Here is an 18,255-nt window from a genome sequence, read left to right as displayed (position 1 = left end):
CCATGTTTTCAAGTGAAGAAAAGAGAATCAAGAAAAGAGATTATAAACATCTGAAAATGTTGTCTGGACCAGTGTAAATTGATTCAAAGATATAACCCAGTTTGTCCCACATCGTTAGTAACAACAAAGAAAGGAGAGAATATGCCATTATAAAATGAAGAAAAATGGAACAAGGTTTTAAATTAATAATCATCGATTGATGCATTGTGATTGGCTGGATCTGAGTTTAAATCTCATGAACAGCAAAGTAATTTCGGTTCCATCGGTTAATGGTTAACCGTTCGGTTCTAACCGAATTAACCGACTCTTTGTCGGTGCCGGTTTCGGTTTTTGTTTTGGAACCGAGACATGGTCGGTTAACCGACTTGTCGGTTCGGTTACTAACCGAACCGACCGAATACCCAGCTCTAGTCGAAATCGAACACAGAAGCATAAAAGAAATCTAATGACTAGAATAATAATTTCTCAATTATCTACATAATTGATGATTCAAATCTTTGATCAATTAATTTATATTACTATAAATAAATATTGTAAGTCATATTAATTGAATTGCGTTTTATCGTACACAATAATGTATTCAAATAATAGTGATGAAAATGTGTGAAATAAAATAAGGAAACATAAAGCTCCTCGAAATGGACGCATTAAAAAATCGATATTAATAGCAACAAAATCAGCAAAATTATTAAATAAAATAAAAGAATTTGATGAATCTTCAATTCAAGTCTTTCTTTTCTCTCTCTTGTCTCTATCAAACATTTGGAATAGAATTCACCCATACACTCAGAGAGAAACACGTCTCCTTTTAATCCAACACCCTTTATCTGTTTGTGAATTGGGGGTTTATTTTGGCACAGTCTCTCCACTTTCATCCATTTCCCACAAAGGGGGAAAAAGCTAGTTAAAAATCGAATCTTTGCTTTAAATTTCAAGAGCAATAAAGATTTGCTCCTTCCCCACTTCTTTAATTTGGTGAGAGATGAGATGGGAATCATCTATGAAGATGCAGTTGAGATTAAAGAAGCTGAAGGGGATTGTGAGCACACTGTGATCACTGTGAATTGTCCAGATAAAACTGGGCTTGGTTGTGATCTCTGTAGAATTATTTTGCTTTTTGGGATTAGCATATCTAGAGGAGGTAGCTCTTTGATGAATCTCACTCTTCTTTTTCAGCTCAAATTTTCACATTTATGTGAAAAATTGCTCAAGTTTTCTGTTCTTGGGTTGAAAAAAAGTGATATTTATGTGTGTGTGTTGTTTATATTTGGGCAGGAAGTTGGATGAGAGATTGAGGGTTAGTGTGTATATATGTGTGTGTTTCTTGAATAGTAGTATCATCTTTTGTTCTAGTATATGTGAAGTTGGATTTGTAACAAGATTTACATCTACCTATTTTAGCTGTTTTGAACTTCATTAATTTGAGCTTTACTTTCAAATGTTCAATAAATTTGGTTTTCTTGGTGCAAATTAGTGTTTTTGAGGAGGAAAAATCTGATCTTTACGTGTGTGTGTGTGTTGTTTATATGTTTCTTGTTTATATATGGGCAGGAATCAGGATATTGGATAAGAGATTGAATGTCAGTTTATGTATGTGTGTGTTTCTTGAGTAGTAATTTTGTGTTCTAGTATATGTAAAGTTGGATTTGTGACAAGATTTACATTTACCTATTTTAGTAGTTTTGATCAAGTTTTGAACTTTCTTAATTTGAGCTTTACATGTATTTAGTGTTGAATAATTTAGGTTATTGTTGCTGTTAGTCGTAGAGGCTTTCAAATTTCCATTTAGTAGTTCTCCTTTTGCCCTGAGTCGATGAAGAAACTGATCCGATATCATTATCCCTTGATTATTTTGCTTGGAACAGATGTTTCAACAGATGGCAAATGGTGCTACTTGGTGTTCTGGGTCGTTGGTAAGCCCACGACTAGGTGGAATCTCTTGAAGAATAGGCTGCTCGAGGTTTGCCCCACTCGCCCACCATCCGCATCGGGGATATTCTACTACATCCCGGAGTTTCAGCAGCCACGCACCCCGGAGGTCTTCCTCCTCAAGTTCTGGTGCTCTTATGACCGGAAAGGCCTTCTACACGGTACCTTTTGACTTAATGAATGATAATAATCGGTTGTTGAATTACTTTATCATCGAATACGTTGTCGTTGAGAACCAGTTGCTCCCCTGTATCAATCATCTATAGCCAAAGTTGACTTCAAAGTTGAGTTCATTGGCTGTTTGAATATGTGAAAAGATATTTAGCAATACCATTATATGCTCGTTGAGGATGAGTTTCCATAGCTTCCCTATGATTCGAGGCTTAGTCGTTTTCACGGTGATGACAGTTTGCAGTCAGCATGATGAATCACAGAGTGGAATTTAAATTGTTGTTTAGAATTAAGTCTACATGTCACTATTCAAAGCTTAGATTTTATCAAGTGTTTGAAGATTTTCTTGGTTTTCTTGCTTTGTTTGTTTCGACTTCAGATGTCACCGAGGTTCTCTGTGAGCTGGAGCTAACGATTAAAAGAGTCAAAGTTTACACGGCACCTGATGGAAGAGTGATGGACCTCTTCTTTGTCACTGATACGAGGTTTGTCCTTATTTATCTCTCGTCTGATTCTGTGCCGTCTGCAGATTTGTTTTTCGTCATTGAAGGTCTAACATCTTATAAAAATTTTCAAAATCGACCGCTCAACTACTTGTCATCTTTGTCTCATGGACCACTAGGTTGATTCCCGGAGAATAGAAACGATCATTACACAACGCTAGTTAGTTTGTCTTCTAATCCTACGAACTTTGCATTCCCTCTAACCATCTTAAACCGGATTCCTCAGTTTATCCTAACTAATAAGACAGTCATCGAGCATCTGCAGTTTGTTTATGGACAATCTAAGCTCGATTTTCCTGTTTATTCATCGTTGTTGATGGACCACGTATCCTCGACTTTCTTGTTTATCATACACGGTGTATATCAAGCTGGAATTTATCTTAATGATCTCTATACTGTAGGGAACTGCTTCGAACACAAACGAGGCAGGATGAGACGATCAAGCGCCTAACGGTTGTACTAGGCGACGCCATGATGAGTTGTGACATCGAGCTGGCTGCCCCTGAAGTTGCTTCGTGCTTGCAGTCGTTCCTTCCATCTTCGGTCTTGGAGAACATCGCGCTTTCAGCCGAACATTTGGCCGGGTTAATTGCCTCCGATTCTATGTCCATCACGTTCGATAACTCCCTCAGCCCTTCTCACACCCTTGTTCAGATCTTTTGCCAGGATCACAAGGGCCTCATCTATGATATCATGAGAACTATGAAAGATTACAACATTCAGGTATATCTCGTAACTACGAATCCCGCCTTTCTTTTTGATTATCCGATTATTTCATTTTTCGTTTTTAGCTGTATCGGTGATGTGATTTTTCGATCTCGAGAAAGTTGATGATAAATTTGGCCTAAAAATGCTAGCCAAGTACTCTCGGGAGAGTCTCGTGTCAGACCGTCTCGCCTTTATGATACATAATGGCGTATTTGTAATTTTTAAAATTACAAAAATGCCACTGGGTACGGACTTGGATCCGAACACGAGCGCCATTGGTCGCATCTTGACCTATCAGACACGACGGTCTGATGCAAGTTTTCGTGAACCTTTTCGAGATTAGAACGTTACATTCAATCGATTCATGCTTTTAAATAGCATATTCACGAGCCCCTCGACAGCAACTGAGACTCTTGCTCTTCCGTCAGATCTCCTACGGCCGTTTTTCCGCGAATCCCAAAGGGAACTGCGAGATGGACTTGTTTCTAATGCACAAAGACGGCAAGAAGATAACGGACACGCACAAGAGGAACGCCCTCACCTCTCGGCTCGAGATGGAGCTCGTCCGCCCCCTCAGAGTCGACGTAGTGAGCAGGGGCCCCGACACTGAGCTCTTGGTGGCCAACCCCGTCGAGCTCTCTGGCCGTGGCCGGCCTCTCGTGTTTTACGACATCACCCTCGCCCTCAAGAATCTCAACATAAACATATTTTCGGTATGCATCGGAAACTCTTCCTTTCCACTTATCCTTCGCTTATACGAATGCACCACCGTCATTTCTTGCTCGTCCGATCATTCTTTTTCAGGTCGAGATAGGCCGGCATAAAATCAACGATCGGGAATGGGAAGTGTACAGGATCCTGCTCGACGAATACGATTGCGTGTCGGCGACTCGAAACGAGATCGAAGAATGTGTGAGGAAGAAGCTGATGGGTTGGGGATGATTTTCTCAAGCCATTTTACTGTACAGAATTAGGTCTGTAAAGAATTTCTGTAAATTATTGTGTAAATGTGTAATTATTTCCATTTTTTTCATCTTTTCTTGGTCAATTTATTGATTTGTAAATTATTTTAGAATTAGAAATGTTAATTCTTTATAAGATGTGTTCGTTTTGTATTGTAAATGCATGTCACGTTGCGTGTATTTAAATATGCAATTGACGAATTAAATTTCTAGGTGAAACTGAAATGGCAAAATTGCAATATTATTACATTTTTGCGTGTGGTTAATGGTTATGTTTTCTGTCAAATAAAATACCATTTGTCAATGAGTTACAATAAGAAAAATTAATAAAATCATTGTCACTATATTTTATTTTTATACATAATCAGGACCTGGACATATTCATCCTCAATCAAATGTCAATAGTCAATAACCTTTTTATCAAATGCTTACAATAAATATCTTTGACTATTATCAATAATATTAAAAAATTCTCACAATATGAAAAACATACATCACAGCAACAAATGTTAAGTATCATAAAGTATTATTCTTGTTTAGTTTTTGTATCACTAATGATTTATTTTAATTAGTAATATTTCAAAATCACTATTAACATTATTAGCTTTATATATAATTAAAAATTATATCTTGATGTAGTTAAGTTTTTTCTACTACTTCAAATAAATAAGTAGAGTGACGAGTCAAGCTTTTATTAATTATTATTAAGTGAATGTCAATAACAAATTTCAAAATATTAAAATAAAATTAAATGTATTAGCAAAATAAATACAGATTAAATAATTACACTGCTAAAATAATTTCATAATGAAAAAAATATTTTATGAAACAATAAACCTAACTTGTAACTACTTCACCTAACAATAATAGCAAAATTCTAACCATCTTTCTGTGATAGTTATTTGGAGCCAATTTTTTTCCAAAATTTTGATGAAATTAGAAATTTCATACATACAGACCAAATCGCCAACGCAACTGAAAGTCTGAAACGTGTGGTCTGAAGCAGCTCCCGTCAATGGACCCCTCTCTCTCATTCCAATCCCATAGGAGATGCCATCGAATCTTCCTCTCTCTCCTCTCAATTCCATTTCTCAACTCCCATTCACGTCTTCGTATTTCACAAGCAATAAAAAAGCTCGATTTTTTTCCGATTAATCAATCTATATATGCGTTGATTAATTTATTCGATCAACAGTAGCAGCTGAGAGGAGAAAATGATAGCTCTGAATTCCCATTTCGTGCTGATCGATCTCCACACCTCATGGTGCTCAGCGCAGCAAATCCCCAACTCAACTTTCGCTTATCTCCAGAAATCGAGCGCTGGCCATTCCTTCTCTGCGGCAATTCGTCGAACACGTCGTGAGCGGGGGAGGATCTCGTCGTCGCGGGCTCCGTCGCCGGATTTGAGGTCGCCGGAGATCCGGAGGCCGACGGCGCTGGGGAATTGCCTCTCCTCGGCTTCCTCGAACGCGTCGAGCTCCGGCCGCGGCGGCGATGAGGTTGTCTCGGATATGGATTTGTTTCTTGAGATTGTGCCTTTGAGAATGAGGGGTGAGCTGATTAGGGATGAGAGAATTGGGGAGCTGATTGAGGTGGTGATGGATTTGGGGAGGAAGCCGCTTGCTCGATTTCCCTCGGGCGATTCGGTGATCTCGGAGGAGCCGGTGAAGCCGGAGGATCTGCTCCATGCCATTTCTAAGGTTGATTTTGGTAACATTTTGGAAAATTGGGATCAATTTTGATGTTTTTGAGCATTAGGTTTAGCTAACAACAGTTAGAAGATGAATGATTGAATGATGATGATTTATTTAGCATTACTGATAACTGCTTTATAATGATGAGTTTGTGTATATGCAAAAATTCATATGAATTAGGGCTTGTTTCAATAGCTTTTGTTTGTAGAATTGTAGATAATTGGGGTTTAGGAATTTGTGTGAAGTTAGTTGATGGTGCTTAGGTAGGTGACTTCTCCGATGACAACCGTTCCGGGATCAATAACTCCCTTCATCGTATAAGCGCCATTCGAAACCGCAAAATGCAAATCATAGGGCTCACGTGCCGGGTGGGCCGAGCAGTATCCGGCAGTGCTGAAATCATACGTGATTTGATTGAAAGCGGGGGATCCATACTCGTCATAGGGCCTCCCGGAGTCGGGAAAACAACCTTGATCAGGTATATATCATGTAAATGCAGTAAAGCACGTTTTTTCTTCGTTGTTCTTGCTTATCTGGGGATTCATGATGATGATGATGCTTTTCAGAGAAACTGCTAGGATTCTTGCGGATGACCAGAAAAAGCGTGTTGTGATTGTTGATACGTCGAATGAAATAGGTGGTGATGGGGACATTCCTCATTCTGGTATTGGTCGTGCTAGGCGAATGCAAGTCCCGAACGTTCATTTGCAGCATGATGTGAGTAGTGCTGACTGTAGTGTTTATCGAGTTTATGTTCGTATTATAGCCTCTGAAGATCGACTTTGTGCTCAAATTTGATTAGGTGATGATTGAAGCGGTTGAGAATCACATGCCGCAGACCATTATAATCGATGAGATTGGGACGGAGCTGGAAGCGTTGGCTGCAAGCACGATAGCCCAAAGAGGGGTTCAGCTTGTTGGCACAGCTCACGGGATTACTATCGAGAGTATCATCAAGAATCCCTCGTTGCAGACTCTTGTTGGTGGAATAGAGGTACGGACATGATTCCTTGCCTCGTTGTAGTACGAGATGTTTATGGCATGGTCCAAAGCATCAGTTTTGCTCATCAAATTTGAGTTGAATTCAACTTTGTTAAAACAGAGTGTTACTCTCGGTGACGAAGAAGCACGTAAAAGGAAAGTGCAGAAAACTATTCTCGAGAGGAAAGGCCCTCCTTCATTCACATGTGCGGTTGAGATTATATCGAAAACTGAGTGCCGAGTTCATCACAGATTGGATGCAACCGTGGATGCTATACTGGCAGGTATTCGAATTTAATCTGTCTCTCGTTAACTTTACTGAGTTTGTCTCTTGGCTCGGTGAATAACTGCGAGTGGCATGTTTCTCAGGAAAATCTCCGTTGTTTGAAGTCAGGCGCGTAGATCCCGAAGAAAATATTTCCACAACACCAATCCAACCTGCTGAAGATGACCATATCAGAGATGCAAAGGTGATAACGTCTCGGAAATCTAAAGTTATTGAAGTCCATGGAGTAGACGACGAAGCTACTATTCCACTAATATTGAGCGAACCTGCTGAAGAACACCATGACCGAAACGTTAGGCTAACAAAAACCGACAAAAAGGGACATACTAACATAGTTTCTGAGTTGGAAGATGAAGATTCTTCTCCTAAGCTCAAGAAAGTGCGTGCTAACGCATCTCCGGCCAGGAAGAGCTACCCGTTGTCCGTTTATACTTACGAGGTGCCAATCGGCCTCCATTATGTGTTCTTTTTCGTCTATTGTTCCGACTGAAATAACCATCTGTCTCTGCCGTTGTTTCAGATCCAAGAAGCTGATTTGTTACAAGTAGCAGCTGTGATGGGGCTCGAGGCAAAGCTAGGCGTAACGGATGATATTGGTTCTGCGGATGCGTTTCTGGCATCGAGTATCGAAATGAAACGGAACCCTTGGATCCAAGGGGTGGCGAAGTTTCATCAGCTGCCCGTATTCGTTATCAAGGTATGCCAAAAGCTGCTTCTTTGCCACAGGAGAAATCGTTAGTTTTGATGTTGAGGGATGATGGCTCATTTTTGGTTTCGTTTCAGTCCACCACAATGGCGCAAATGGTGAAGGCCATACGGATGATTCTTGAAATGGATTCGTTTACTTTCACGCGGAAGCAGTCCGGCTCGACTTCTTCTGATATCGAGGTTGAAGACGACGCACCAAAGAGGAGGCCGTCGTTGGAGGAGATCGATGCATTGGAGGTGTGTGATGTTTTCGCTTACTTTGTTTTCGAAAAAAAAATTAAATAAATAAAAAGTTAGTGGTTTAGTGAGACAAGTTCAACTTACTTCGTAAAATCCTTCCCCTTCAACCAATATAGGTCGGAGGTTCGAGTCACCACGGGGTAAATGTGACATCACTATTGATTTAGTGACAATTTTAGCTCGTTAGTGATTTCTGGCCGTCGGATTTTACGTGTAGCATTTCGATCGATATGGATTTTTTGAACGAGCCCTTAGCAACCGCCAACCGCTAATGCAATGGTATCCTATTTTCATCTTCTCTTGCAGGAAGTCCGACTTGCTATCGAGTACATAGTGATACCGGGCGGTGAGCCGGTCGAGCTTCTCCCGAGGCGGTCTGACATCGTCGCCCGGCAGCTCGAGCTAGTGAAAAGCTATCAACTAGCTGTGGAAAACTCAGGAACCGAATCTAACCCGAGGCTGCAGATCCTTCCCCATAAACTGAGCAAGAAAGCTTCGAGTTTCGTGAAGGTGAGGGTTGGCCGCCCCGGCCCGGCTTCGGCCGGCGAAGCAGGGACGGGCGTTGCTAGGCTGCCGTTTCTGCCAGAATGAATTGATGAGGCAAAGAAATGAAGAAGAAGCTGAGATACACTCCAGTTCTTGTAAACTTGTGTACATTATGTGTATTTATTTTCTTCTTTTTTTCTTATTTTTCACATTTCTAACTCGCAAGTGTAAAATGTCCATTCATTGTGGCAAAGTTTATTGTACAAAATGCGATTTAAATGAAATCTCTTGCGTTGTTGCTGCTGCGATGACTCGAACATTCGACTTATTGATTGGAGGATACGAGTTAGTACTAATTAAACTATGTTTTATCGTCTTATACAACTTTATGTTAAATAGTGGAAGTCCACAAATTTTGTTGCTTCGACCCGTTGTACAATATGAGACTCAGAGTCCTTGATGAGTTTTCATATGTTAAATATCCTAACACATTTTTTTATAGTGCTTTTAAGTAATACTGAAAAAAATATTTTCTATGTATAATATCAATTGTTTTAGTAGACGATGCGATTTGAATGTAAAATTGAAAAAGTATAAACGAAACAGAGAGAAAAGTAACTGATGCATCGTCAGTAGAAATTGAAATCAAAATCATTGTATAGAGAAATTTATAGTTTGTTGTGCACGATAGAACAAAAAAAATAAAATCAAATTATTGTGGATGGATTAAGTAACAATTTTTTGGTGGTGATAAAGGCAAAATGATACTAGATTATTACAAAATCATCCAACTATATTGAAAAATCACATTGGATAATTTATTTTATCTAATTTCGAAATTGAAAATCAAATTACCAAAATATAGATAAATACTTAATTATTTATATATTTACTCTAGGGTTTGATTGCTAAACCAAACTCCATATAAAGATAAGCATATTCTCTCAGCTCTCAAAATTCAACCTTTTCGAATTTGGTTCGCAATTTCTGGCAACCCTAATTTTCCACCGCTTTCTGTAAATTTCTACCTTTTCTCTACGCATATGTTTCAATTACTCTCTGTTTTTCGAATTTTGTTCGGTCATTTTATGCAATTGAGTTTTTTTTATCGCGTTGAATTCAGGGTTTTTTTCTGAGATTTCGTCGAGATGGGGGACAAGGACCAGGATTACCGTATATTTGTAGGAGGTTTATCGTGGGATGTTACTGAGCGGCAGCTCGAAAGCGCTTTTACCCGTTTTGGGAAGATTGTCAGCTGCCAGGTTTCGTTTTCCTTGAATTGTTCAGTTGTGCGATTTTTTTTCACGTATGGTGGATCTTATACCTGTTTTGGCGTGATTCCTCGTAATTTATCTGCGTGTTTGAGTTCAATTTTGGACTGCCTTTTGTTTGGGAGGATAATCGAAGGTATATGTGTGTTTTTTGCTTGATTTCCTTTAAAATATAACACTTATGTATTTGATTTTCATGAATTTCTCCTGTACAAATATGATGATGTTTAGCTTTCCAGAGACGCATGGAATTAGGTTTCTTATAATAGTGTGAAAATGGATTTTTATAGATAAATATGGTAAAAATTTTGTTACGAACTGTTCCTTTTTGTTTGTAATGAATTAGTTGAATATATTATTCCTATTCTCTTCACGTTTTGATGATTTTCCTGAACTCTTCCTGTATGAGACAGGTTAAACTATTGAACTTTGTGGTTAAAGCTGATAAAATCTGAGTACTTAGGTTTTGTTCTGATTGCATTACTTTTTATATCCTGGCTGCTAATCTCATACTGTTTTGTTTGTTTTGTTTACAACTTCTGAAATTCTTTTTGTATGGAATTGGGAGGACTTTGGGTCCGTTGGATTTCCAGCACTGCTGAAGCACAGATTATGTTGTGTTTCTGGCGTTGCAATCGGCTAACCTTTTTTTCTAGAATCAGATATGGGCATTGGCTAACAGTTTTAGTTGGGAGGTCTTAATCTTCTGCTCAGTGAATTTTGCTGCTCCATTTGTTCTGACCTGGCTGTTTTTAAATCATGTTTGCTTTGAAGAAAGTTATAGATTAGACTCATGAAGCATAAGACACAATAAGGGTTGGATTTTGCTTACGAAGTGGCATTTGTGAATATTTTTTTGTGGGAAATTGTTTGTGTTTCACCGTTAAGGGGTTTGAGTAGGGAAGCAACTGGCTAGCTCCATATTTGGGCGCACTTCTTGAAGATTTCACTTCTTGCATAAACTCAGTTGTTTTCACCTTGGTGCACTTTACAGACTATAGGAGCAGAAGTTAAATCTTTCCATATGACGACAGCGTATTTGAGTCATCTGCTGTATAAGAAAGGATGTTATTTTGTAAGCTAGGTCTCACATAATGATACACCCAAAAAAAGAATTAAGTAGAAAGAAACATGCCCGAGCCTTTTTAGGGTGGCCCATCAGTATCTGGAGCTGTCAGTAAAAAAATGTAGCTGCAAGGGTTGCTGGTGGTGAATGTTTTGTAGAGAACGCAGAGAAAGAATGGTCAACTTTGATCTGTTCTTTATTTGCAAGAAACTTTTTATCTCTATGAGCTTCCAGAATGTTCAGATAACAGATTTGTGGCCCAAGCTTTCATGAAATGTTTTCTCAGAGCTGGCCAGCTGGGAAAGTTCGTATTGCCTTTGCACGCTGTTGTGAAGTCTTTTGTTTTTCTGTTTCATTTCCATGATTGACCATGCCTCAACTAGTATTTGCTTCGTATATCTGCAGCCGATGTCAGAACTGTTTAAACTGAACATTTTGATAATGAAATATTTTAAATGGAAAGACAGTACCGTTTAGAAGAATTAGCTTTATCTGAAACAAGAATGAATGAAGTTCAGCTGTTAAGTTGTCTGGGGCAGTGTCCATATTTGGTCAACATGTCAGGTGATAAGTTGTCTGAGGGGGTGAACAAGGACGAAGGATATTGATAGTTTCCCTGGCTCATGCTGCAGGATAACATTGCTTATGGGTGCTGTATGCGACTCTACAAATGATACTTTTGATGTTGTGCAGAGTGGTTGTGTTGTGTGGTCTGGAAAGAACCAGTCCTGCATGAGAGCCTACGTTTTGGTTGCCCTTCCTTTTTTTGTTTTTCGCAGAAGTTAGAATCTATGTTCATTTCTTAGGCGGATGTCCTGACAAAGATTGTGGGAAAAGTTATCCTTGACGAAAGTTTACCGACAATTTGGGATCTTTTTCTTGCTGATTCTACCACAGTTCAGTAGCTTTTCGGTAACTAGTAACCCAGTCTGTCTGATATAAATCTTGAATAGGTATTGAAGTGAACTCCCGAAAAGAGTTCTCTCTAGGTTGCAACTTACTTCTTTTAGCTGTAATATGATACTAGAAACTGATATTAGCATCCCAACCGAACATTAGTTTTAGTGAACCTGTGTATACCACTCCTTGATGCCTTGGATTCATTGTTACGGGATGTGTCCGTACCTCTCAGATATGTAGACAAATGTTGGAGATCTACATGACAAGTTCAAGCTTTTAATGCAACAACTATAGCCATAGACTGAGGTCTTTTCAGTAGTACACAGATATCGAGCAGCCATCTGATTGTTGCATTCTGATTCAGTTTCCTGTCGTTGTTTGGTTGCATGATTTTCTGTTACTGGTCTTTGAATTTGGAATTTGAGAGGTCAGAATGAAAACTAATATCAGATGATGGTACCTACAGTTGTGCTGATTCTTCTACTCATGTAAGATCTTCTTGTACTATACATATATGAATTATGAGCTAGCCCTGCTCTAATTTATCGTAATGGCTTTAATACAACTTAATAGGAAAATCAAAAACCCTACATTGGCTTTTTTGAAGGAAATTATGTAATCGATTTACATAACGCATCCTAGGAGAAATTTGTGATCAACTCGATCACAAATATTCCCTCCTTTCTCAGACTCAGTTTTGTAGCTGACTCCACTCAGTTACATGACTATACCTTTCAGTATCTTTTACTACGTGTATGCCAATCAGATCTTTGCGATTATTTGCCCGACCTTTTGCATTAGCTGTTGTTTAGTTAGTTAATTCTCACACACAAGCTTTCTGTAGGTTGTGCTTGAAAGAGATACAGGCCGTCCTCGGGGATTTGGCTTCTTGACATTTGCAGACCGCAGGGCAATGGAGGATGCAATTCGCGATATGCATGGTAGAGAACTTGGAGATAGAGTCATATCTGTTAACAAGGCCCAGCCAAAGGGAGGCGAAGATCAAGGGCCTCGCTATGGAAGTTATTCTGGAGGTGGAAGGGGGGGTTATGGTGGAAGAGACCGGCCAGCAGCAGGGCAGGATGACTGCTTCAAATGTGGCCGGCCTGGACATTGGGCCCGAGACTGTCCATCAGTTGGGGGCGGAGGTGGAGGTGGTCGAGGAGGTGGTCGCCCATTCTCTCCTCCACGTTCTAGGTATCCTGGGGCTGCCCCCCGTGGAGATCGTTACGCAGATGTTCGCGATAGGTACATGGATGACAAATACGATAGAGGTCGTTACGATGACAGAGATCGTTATGAAATCAAAGATGATCGTTACGGGAGTCGCGATCGTTATGCTGCTGACAGGTATTTACTTAGTTTAGCCTCTCAACTCTTACAAGCATCTGCAACTACAATTAGTGATTTGACATATATACCCATCTGATTTCAGGTACCCCCCACCCGTCGACCGATTCCCCCCTGTTGACCGCTTCCCTGTCGCTGACCGTTACCCTGTGAACGGGTACGGGAAAGATCGAGCTTATGACAGAGATGCCGGACCAAGAGGCAGCGGTGACAGATATGGAGGTGGAGTGGCACCTGCACGATACGATGGAAGAAGCAACTACCGCGAGAGGCCGGGTCCGTATGACCGGCCCCGTAAGGGTGGGCGCCCGCCTTCCCTGGATCGGTACTGAGCTGCGCGGTATCTTCAGCCTAACAAGACTTGTATCTGCAAGGCATAGCACACTGTTTTATGAACTAGTACTTCGACTTTGCTTTTATGTAGCGTTGTGACCTTATGTGTTCGAATTTGGAGGATGGTTTATGTTTAAGTTGCTTTGTCTTTTTTTTTTGTCTGAGTGTGATATTTAGCCAACATGTCTGTGATAATAGCCCCATCTGCTCGTGCCTATTTGTATGTGTTAGGTCTAACGAATCTCGCCCCGTCGGACGATCTTTCTTCATAATCCGATCGTATCTTTTTTAAGAGGATCAATAATAGTTTTCCGTTTGCATCCATGACTACTTGAACTCTCTTAATCTATTGGACGAAGATAATCGTCAACCAACTAAGCTCTGTTTCATCGTCTATCTTGATCGTAACCCATCCGCCTGGGGTTTATCGGATACGCTTTTGTATACTTGAATCACGCTATCGTTGATTGAATTTCTACATGAAAAGCTCAAATTTACATCTAAGAAAAGTGCTTAGGCTTTTCGTTCACAATTTCATTTTACAGCCAACTTTTCTTCTCTTTTAAAATAAAAGGATTAGTAATGGTTATCATTTGTCCCGACTAAAACTTTTGAATGATTAGTTGGAATTAAAACATGTATACTTTTTAGTTGGAAAAAAACATACTAATACGCTTCATCGTCTCATTTTACAGCCAATTTCACACACAATACAACAATATGAATATTGAGAAAGGTTTATATCTATCTACAGCTCTATACAAATTACCTTACTATTGAAATAATACACTTTCCCTTCGTGTAAAAATAACATTAGCAAACTCTCCTTTAACTCACAAAATCAAGCCAATATGAATGATGAATCTTCACAAACCTCAACAACTGGGCTGTCACGAACCAACAACCTCTTCATCAACTCGCAGCAGCAGCTCCAGAACGCTCCCGGCCTTCCGTTTCGCCCGGTCAGTGCCGTTCTCCGACAGCTCCTTGAGCGCCTCCACCGCCCCGAGCTCCCTTGCGATTCTCAGATAATCACCATTACCTGTGCAGAGTGACCAGAGTATCGCGGCCGCGTTCTCCCGGTTGCGTGGCGACCCCGACCGGATCAACTCGACTAGCACCGAGACGGGGTCGGCCAGCCCGACGGCGGCTTTCCCTTCTTGATGGCTCGCGAGGATAGCCAGGATCGCTAGCGCTTCATCCACCATCCCGCCCCCGGGATCCTTGAGCAGCGCCACGAGTGGGGGTACGATTCCGGCTCTCACCGCTCTCACCTTGTTCCCTTGGTAGATTGAGAGGTTGAATATGGCCGTGGCCGCGTCTTTCTTCCCTCGAGGCGACCCGTTGCAGAGCAGCTCGATCAGTGGGGGGATGGCCCCGGCGGCGCCTATAGCGACTTTGTTCTCGTCCACGACCGAGAGGCTGAAAAGGGTGGCGGCTGCATTTTCTCTAGCCTCCATGCTTCCGTTCTTCAGCACGTCTACAATATCCGGTATGGCGCCTGCATTTACGATGGTGCCCTTGTTCGCCTCATTTATGGAGAGATTGAGAAGCGCTGTGACGGCGTGCTCTTGAATCCTCGAGTCGGAGGAGGACAGCAGCTCGACTAATAGAGGAATGGCGCCGGCTTCAGCAATGCATACCCTGTTATCAGCGTTTCTCTTAGCTAGCAAACGAAGCTCGCCGGAAGCTGCCCTTTGTTGATCGGTGTTGCCGTTTGCTAGTTTTTGCAGCAACGCGTTGATAGCAGCACGATCACAGTCCGAACCACTAGCTCCCGGTCGTCTGTTCCGATAGTTCCCCTGCTTCTTTGGTAGCTCCACGCCATTACTCTCACACCAGAGAGCAATAAGACTTTTCAGCACATAGTTGGGAGTTAACGCCGTGTGCACTAGCGTCTGCTGAGTCTTAGGGCACGTCTTGTGGCCTGCATCGAGCCACTTCTGAATGCACAGTCGTTCGTATGTCTGCATTTATGTATCGCCAATCTAATTTATCACAGCATAAAACATGATAAAAACATCGAAGGAGCTTGAGGGTTCGGACATCAAACCTGCCCGGTGGACACAATTACGGGATCTTGCATCAACTCTAATGATATTGGACAACGGAAGTTATCCGGGATGATCGGAGATCTGTGCTTCATCGAACTCTTGTCAATATCAGCAGCATCAACATCTGGATTATCCGCTGAGACGCACTCCTTTATCTTCTTCAGAAGGAACGACATAGTTTCAATATACTCCTCCGAAACTCCTTCTGGAACCCCACCACACGAGATGACCATCTCGTGGATGGCAAGCAACTCCCGCTTTAGATCAGCCGTAGTTCTCAAATGCAGCTTTTCCGAAAGCCTTTTGAAAACTGCGGGATCAGGGTCATCATCCATTTGCGCTGCGGCCAAGTCCTTCACCAACTGCAGATCAGGTGAATCCAGCTGACTTATTGCTCGTTTGAATTGCGCATGTAGGAGTTCGATCTAGCATGGAATAGCAAAGCATTATGAATAAAGGGAAGTTAAAGCCAACGGACATAACTAGTGTCGGGTGTAAAAATGTCAAAGCTTCACCTGTTCTCGAACCTCCTCAGGTATATCAAGCTCGTTATAGGGAACCTGACTCAATGCTGCTTCGATCTGTATGGTGATGTCTTCAAACTTTCCAGCAAGTTTGTCAATCTGCAGAGCCTGTAACGAACAAGAATTTCACTCAGACATTCGAGCACAATCTGTATGTGAAAAAAGCTAGTTTCTTCTATCAGAATTACACTTAAATTGATAAAAAATCTCATTCTTCAAACATCTAAATTCTTCCAAGAAAGCGGACACATAACCAACTAAACTCTTCTATCTGTAGGCAGCATACAACTAAAACATTTATTCTAAAACCTCACGAAACAAGTTTATTGAAAGGCAATGCAGGCGGAAAAGAGAGAAAAACATCATTTCTACGACCAAGGAAGACAACTAATCTGAGGATATTAATCCAGTCCAGTTCCATTCGTATGTTTCTTGATTCACTATCCCAATACGCCATTATCTGTTAATTCGTTGATATTTCGTCCATCCTCATTGTAGAAGTAAAACTAAGACGAATTCATAGAGTGCTATAACTCATGATCATAATTCACCACCCCAATATGTAACCAGAATCACAAGTAGTTGCTACTGTACAATGCTTTTTTTAAACAAGCATATATGCTTCATTCATCCTTGTTATAGAAGTAAAGCTACGACAAATTCACTGAGAAGCATAACTCACGATTCATAATCTAATTCACTATCCCGGTATGTCATCAAAATCATAACTAATTGCAAGTGTATAATGCTTTTTCAGCTGAACATGCATAAAATGTTTCATCCATCATCGTTATATTAGTAACACTAAAACAAATTCACGGAGTAGCATAACTTATGATTTGTAATACACTATTCCAATATATCATCCAAGATTCAAAATCATAACAAATTGCAAGTAATGCTTTTTCTTTAGCTGAACAAGTATGTAATGCTTCATCCACCATTGTTTAGTCGAAAGACTCAAAACCACATCATATTCATGAAATAGAGACTGCTAGCTCTTAAATTTTCTTATCAACAATCATTCAATTCTCACATACATAATAACAATCAAAAGAAAAACACAAATAATTATATCTGAGCAATGATCAGCCACAATCACCAATCTTCAAACTATCATAAATCCCTAATTCGCCAGATTCCAACTCTTTACAAAGAAAAAAAAAATCATTTCTACTAATTAAATCTTAATTCAGATTCCACAAAAAAACGTAAACACAAAATCTCAAGCTAAAAAGCAATAATTAACTTCAAATAAAAGAAATTTTCCAATTACCTGAAAAATCTTGCTACCCTCATGGACAGATTTGAGAAGCTCAAGAGCCGAGTCAATAGCGATTCTGAGCGAGTCAAGCCCCTTGACGACGTCGTTTCCGAGCTCAATCCCGCCCCCACCATCCTGCAGCTCCTCAAACAAAGGGCTCAAGAGCTTCACCCTCCTCACCAGATTTCCGTACATCCTCTTCGCAACCGTTCTGCACTCCGGCAGCACGCAGATAGCCGTCGCCGTCTCACTGAGTTGACTCACCAACCCCTCCAGCTCCGGATTTTCCGCCATCACCAACGAAAAACTAAAATCCCCAAATCGGACTCAAATTCCACCAGAGGTTTAGCAAATCCACCAAAAAAGAGGGAAATTAGACAGTATGATTGCAAAATTGAATGATCAAACACTATCCACAAAATTCCTTGAGCTGAAAACGGCCGAATTATAGGGGTTTTGAAGGAAATGAAGGGAATTGAATAATGCGAGGCATGAATCTGACAATGGAAGGTTTTATCTATGAAATGTTTGGAAGAAGTCCACTTTTTAGAGAGAGAGAGAGAGAGAGGAATCTGTAACTTAACTGTAATGGTTTGGTGATTCTAAATGTCTGATTATTCTTTTAATAAAGCTGATTATGATTATAAAAGTGTTTAATTAAGAGGGTGATTAGTTTTATTATTTATTTTAAAATAATATAACGAAGACAAATATGGCAAAAGGAATCTTCCTAGAATTTTATTTGTCATAAAAAGAAAAGGTCACACGTTAACTCATAGTGTTCACATCAAAATTTCGTTTATTCAGACTTATTTGTCATAAAAT

General features: G+C 40.3%; 4 protein-coding genes across 6 annotated transcripts; 3 read left to right on the top strand and 1 right to left on the bottom strand.

The window, feature by feature from the left end:
- Nucleotides 1-739: 739 nt before the first annotated feature.
- On the top strand, nucleotides 740-4,344 carry LOC121764994 (ACT domain-containing protein ACR10-like). 2 transcript variants are annotated; one of them, XM_042161022.1, is made up of 7 exons: nucleotides 741-1,141; nucleotides 1,866-2,090; nucleotides 2,480-2,585; nucleotides 3,005-3,162; nucleotides 3,217-3,326; nucleotides 3,740-4,024; nucleotides 4,116-4,344. In XM_042161022.1, the coding sequence occupies exons 1-7, from the start codon at nucleotides 988-990 to the stop codon at nucleotides 4,251-4,253; spliced, it is 1,176 nt and encodes a 391-aa protein (XP_042016956.1). In that variant the 5' UTR covers nucleotides 741-987; the 3' UTR covers nucleotides 4,254-4,344. The 2 variants fall into 2 exon arrangements, with proteins under 2 accessions (XP_042016957.1, XP_042016956.1); XM_042161023.1 differs by having other exon boundaries at nucleotides 740-1,141; nucleotides 3,005-3,326.
- A 910-nt stretch (nucleotides 4,345-5,254) lies between these two features.
- Nucleotides 5,255-8,952, top strand: LOC121766167 (protein SEEDLING PLASTID DEVELOPMENT 1-like). The gene is made up of 9 exons (XM_042162519.1): nucleotides 5,255-5,973; nucleotides 6,231-6,445; nucleotides 6,534-6,684; nucleotides 6,770-6,961; nucleotides 7,070-7,232; nucleotides 7,318-7,673; nucleotides 7,755-7,931; nucleotides 8,018-8,179; nucleotides 8,489-8,952. Exons 1-9 carry the CDS (start codon nucleotides 5,488-5,490, stop codon nucleotides 8,771-8,773), a joined length of 2,187 nt encoding a protein of 728 aa, XP_042018453.1. The 5' UTR covers nucleotides 5,255-5,487; the 3' UTR covers nucleotides 8,774-8,952.
- A 570-nt stretch (nucleotides 8,953-9,522) lies between these two features.
- Nucleotides 9,523-13,739, top strand: LOC121764926 (glycine-rich RNA-binding protein RZ1C-like). Of its 2 annotated transcripts, none has more exons than XM_042160960.1 (4): nucleotides 9,523-9,644; nucleotides 9,792-9,930; nucleotides 12,750-13,255; nucleotides 13,341-13,739. In XM_042160960.1, the coding sequence occupies exons 2-4, from the start codon at nucleotides 9,817-9,819 to the stop codon at nucleotides 13,585-13,587; spliced, it is 867 nt and encodes a 288-aa protein (XP_042016894.1). In that variant the 5' UTR covers nucleotides 9,523-9,644; nucleotides 9,792-9,816; the 3' UTR covers nucleotides 13,588-13,739. The 2 variants fall into 2 exon arrangements, with proteins under 2 accessions (XP_042016894.1, XP_042016893.1); XM_042160959.1 differs by having other exon boundaries at nucleotides 9,559-9,684.
- Nucleotides 13,740-14,232: 493 nt separating this feature from the next.
- LOC121765582 (U-box domain-containing protein 14-like) lies at nucleotides 14,233-18,029 on the bottom strand. Its single transcript, XM_042161781.1, has 4 exons — nucleotides 17,443-18,029; nucleotides 16,158-16,274; nucleotides 15,642-16,067; nucleotides 14,233-15,555 (listed from the first exon to the last, which is right to left on the bottom strand). Exons 1-4 carry the CDS (start codon nucleotides 17,722-17,724, stop codon nucleotides 14,479-14,481), a joined length of 1,902 nt encoding a protein of 633 aa, XP_042017715.1. The 5' UTR covers nucleotides 17,725-18,029; the 3' UTR covers nucleotides 14,233-14,478.
- Between the last annotated feature and the right edge of the window lie 226 nt (nucleotides 18,030-18,255).

Source organism: Salvia splendens, chromosome 14 (assembly GCF_004379255.2).
Source record: "Salvia splendens isolate huo1 chromosome 14, SspV2, whole genome shotgun sequence".
NCBI lineage: Eukaryota > Viridiplantae > Streptophyta > Magnoliopsida > Lamiales > Lamiaceae > Salvia > Salvia splendens.
The sequence above is the reverse complement of the archived record's forward strand: the minus strand, read 5'-3'. Positions and strand labels throughout refer to the sequence as shown.

What these genes read in the sequence shown, in the direction of transcription:
- LOC121764994 (XM_042161023.1), top strand. Translation starts at nt 988, where the DNA reads ATGGGAATCATCTATGAAGATGCAGTTGAGATTAAAGAAGCTGAAGGG. An exon ending in GATTAGCATATCTAGAGGAG is followed by an intron (nt 1,142 to 1,865) that starts GTAGCTCTTTGA and finishes TGCTTGGAACAG; the next exon opens with ATGTTTCAACAGATGGCAAA. An exon ending in TGAAAGATTACAACATTCAG is followed by an intron (nt 3,327 to 3,739) that starts GTATATCTCGTA and finishes CTCTTCCGTCAG; the next exon opens with ATCTCCTACGGCCGTTTTTC.
- LOC121766167 (XM_042162519.1), top strand. Translation starts at nt 5,488, where the DNA reads ATGATAGCTCTGAATTCCCATTTCGTGCTGATCGATCTCCACACCTCA. An exon ending in ACGTTCATTTGCAGCATGAT is followed by an intron (nt 6,685 to 6,769) that starts GTGAGTAGTGCT and finishes AAATTTGATTAG; the next exon opens with GTGATGATTGAAGCGGTTGA. An exon ending in CTCTTGTTGGTGGAATAGAG is followed by an intron (nt 6,962 to 7,069) that starts GTACGGACATGA and finishes TTGTTAAAACAG; the next exon opens with AGTGTTACTCTCGGTGACGA.
- LOC121764926 (XM_042160960.1), top strand. Translation starts at nt 9,817, where the DNA reads ATGGGGGACAAGGACCAGGATTACCGTATATTTGTAGGAGGTTTATCG. An exon ending in GGAAGATTGTCAGCTGCCAG is followed by an intron (nt 9,931 to 12,749) that starts GTTTCGTTTTCC and finishes AGCTTTCTGTAG; the next exon opens with GTTGTGCTTGAAAGAGATAC. An exon ending in GATCGTTATGCTGCTGACAG is followed by an intron (nt 13,256 to 13,340) that starts GTATTTACTTAG and finishes ATCTGATTTCAG; the next exon opens with GTACCCCCCACCCGTCGACC.
- LOC121765582 (XM_042161781.1), bottom strand. Translation starts at nt 17,724, where the DNA reads ATGGCGGAAAATCCGGAGCTGGAGGGGTTGGTGAGTCAACTCAGTGAG. An exon ending in AGGGTAGCAAGATTTTTCAG is followed by an intron (nt 16,275 to 17,442) that starts GTAATTGGAAAA and finishes TGTTCGTTACAG; the next exon opens with GCTCTGCAGATTGACAAACT. An exon ending in CTGAGGAGGTTCGAGAACAG is followed by an intron (nt 16,068 to 16,157) that starts GTGAAGCTTTGA and finishes ATTCCATGCTAG; the next exon opens with ATCGAACTCCTACATGCGCA.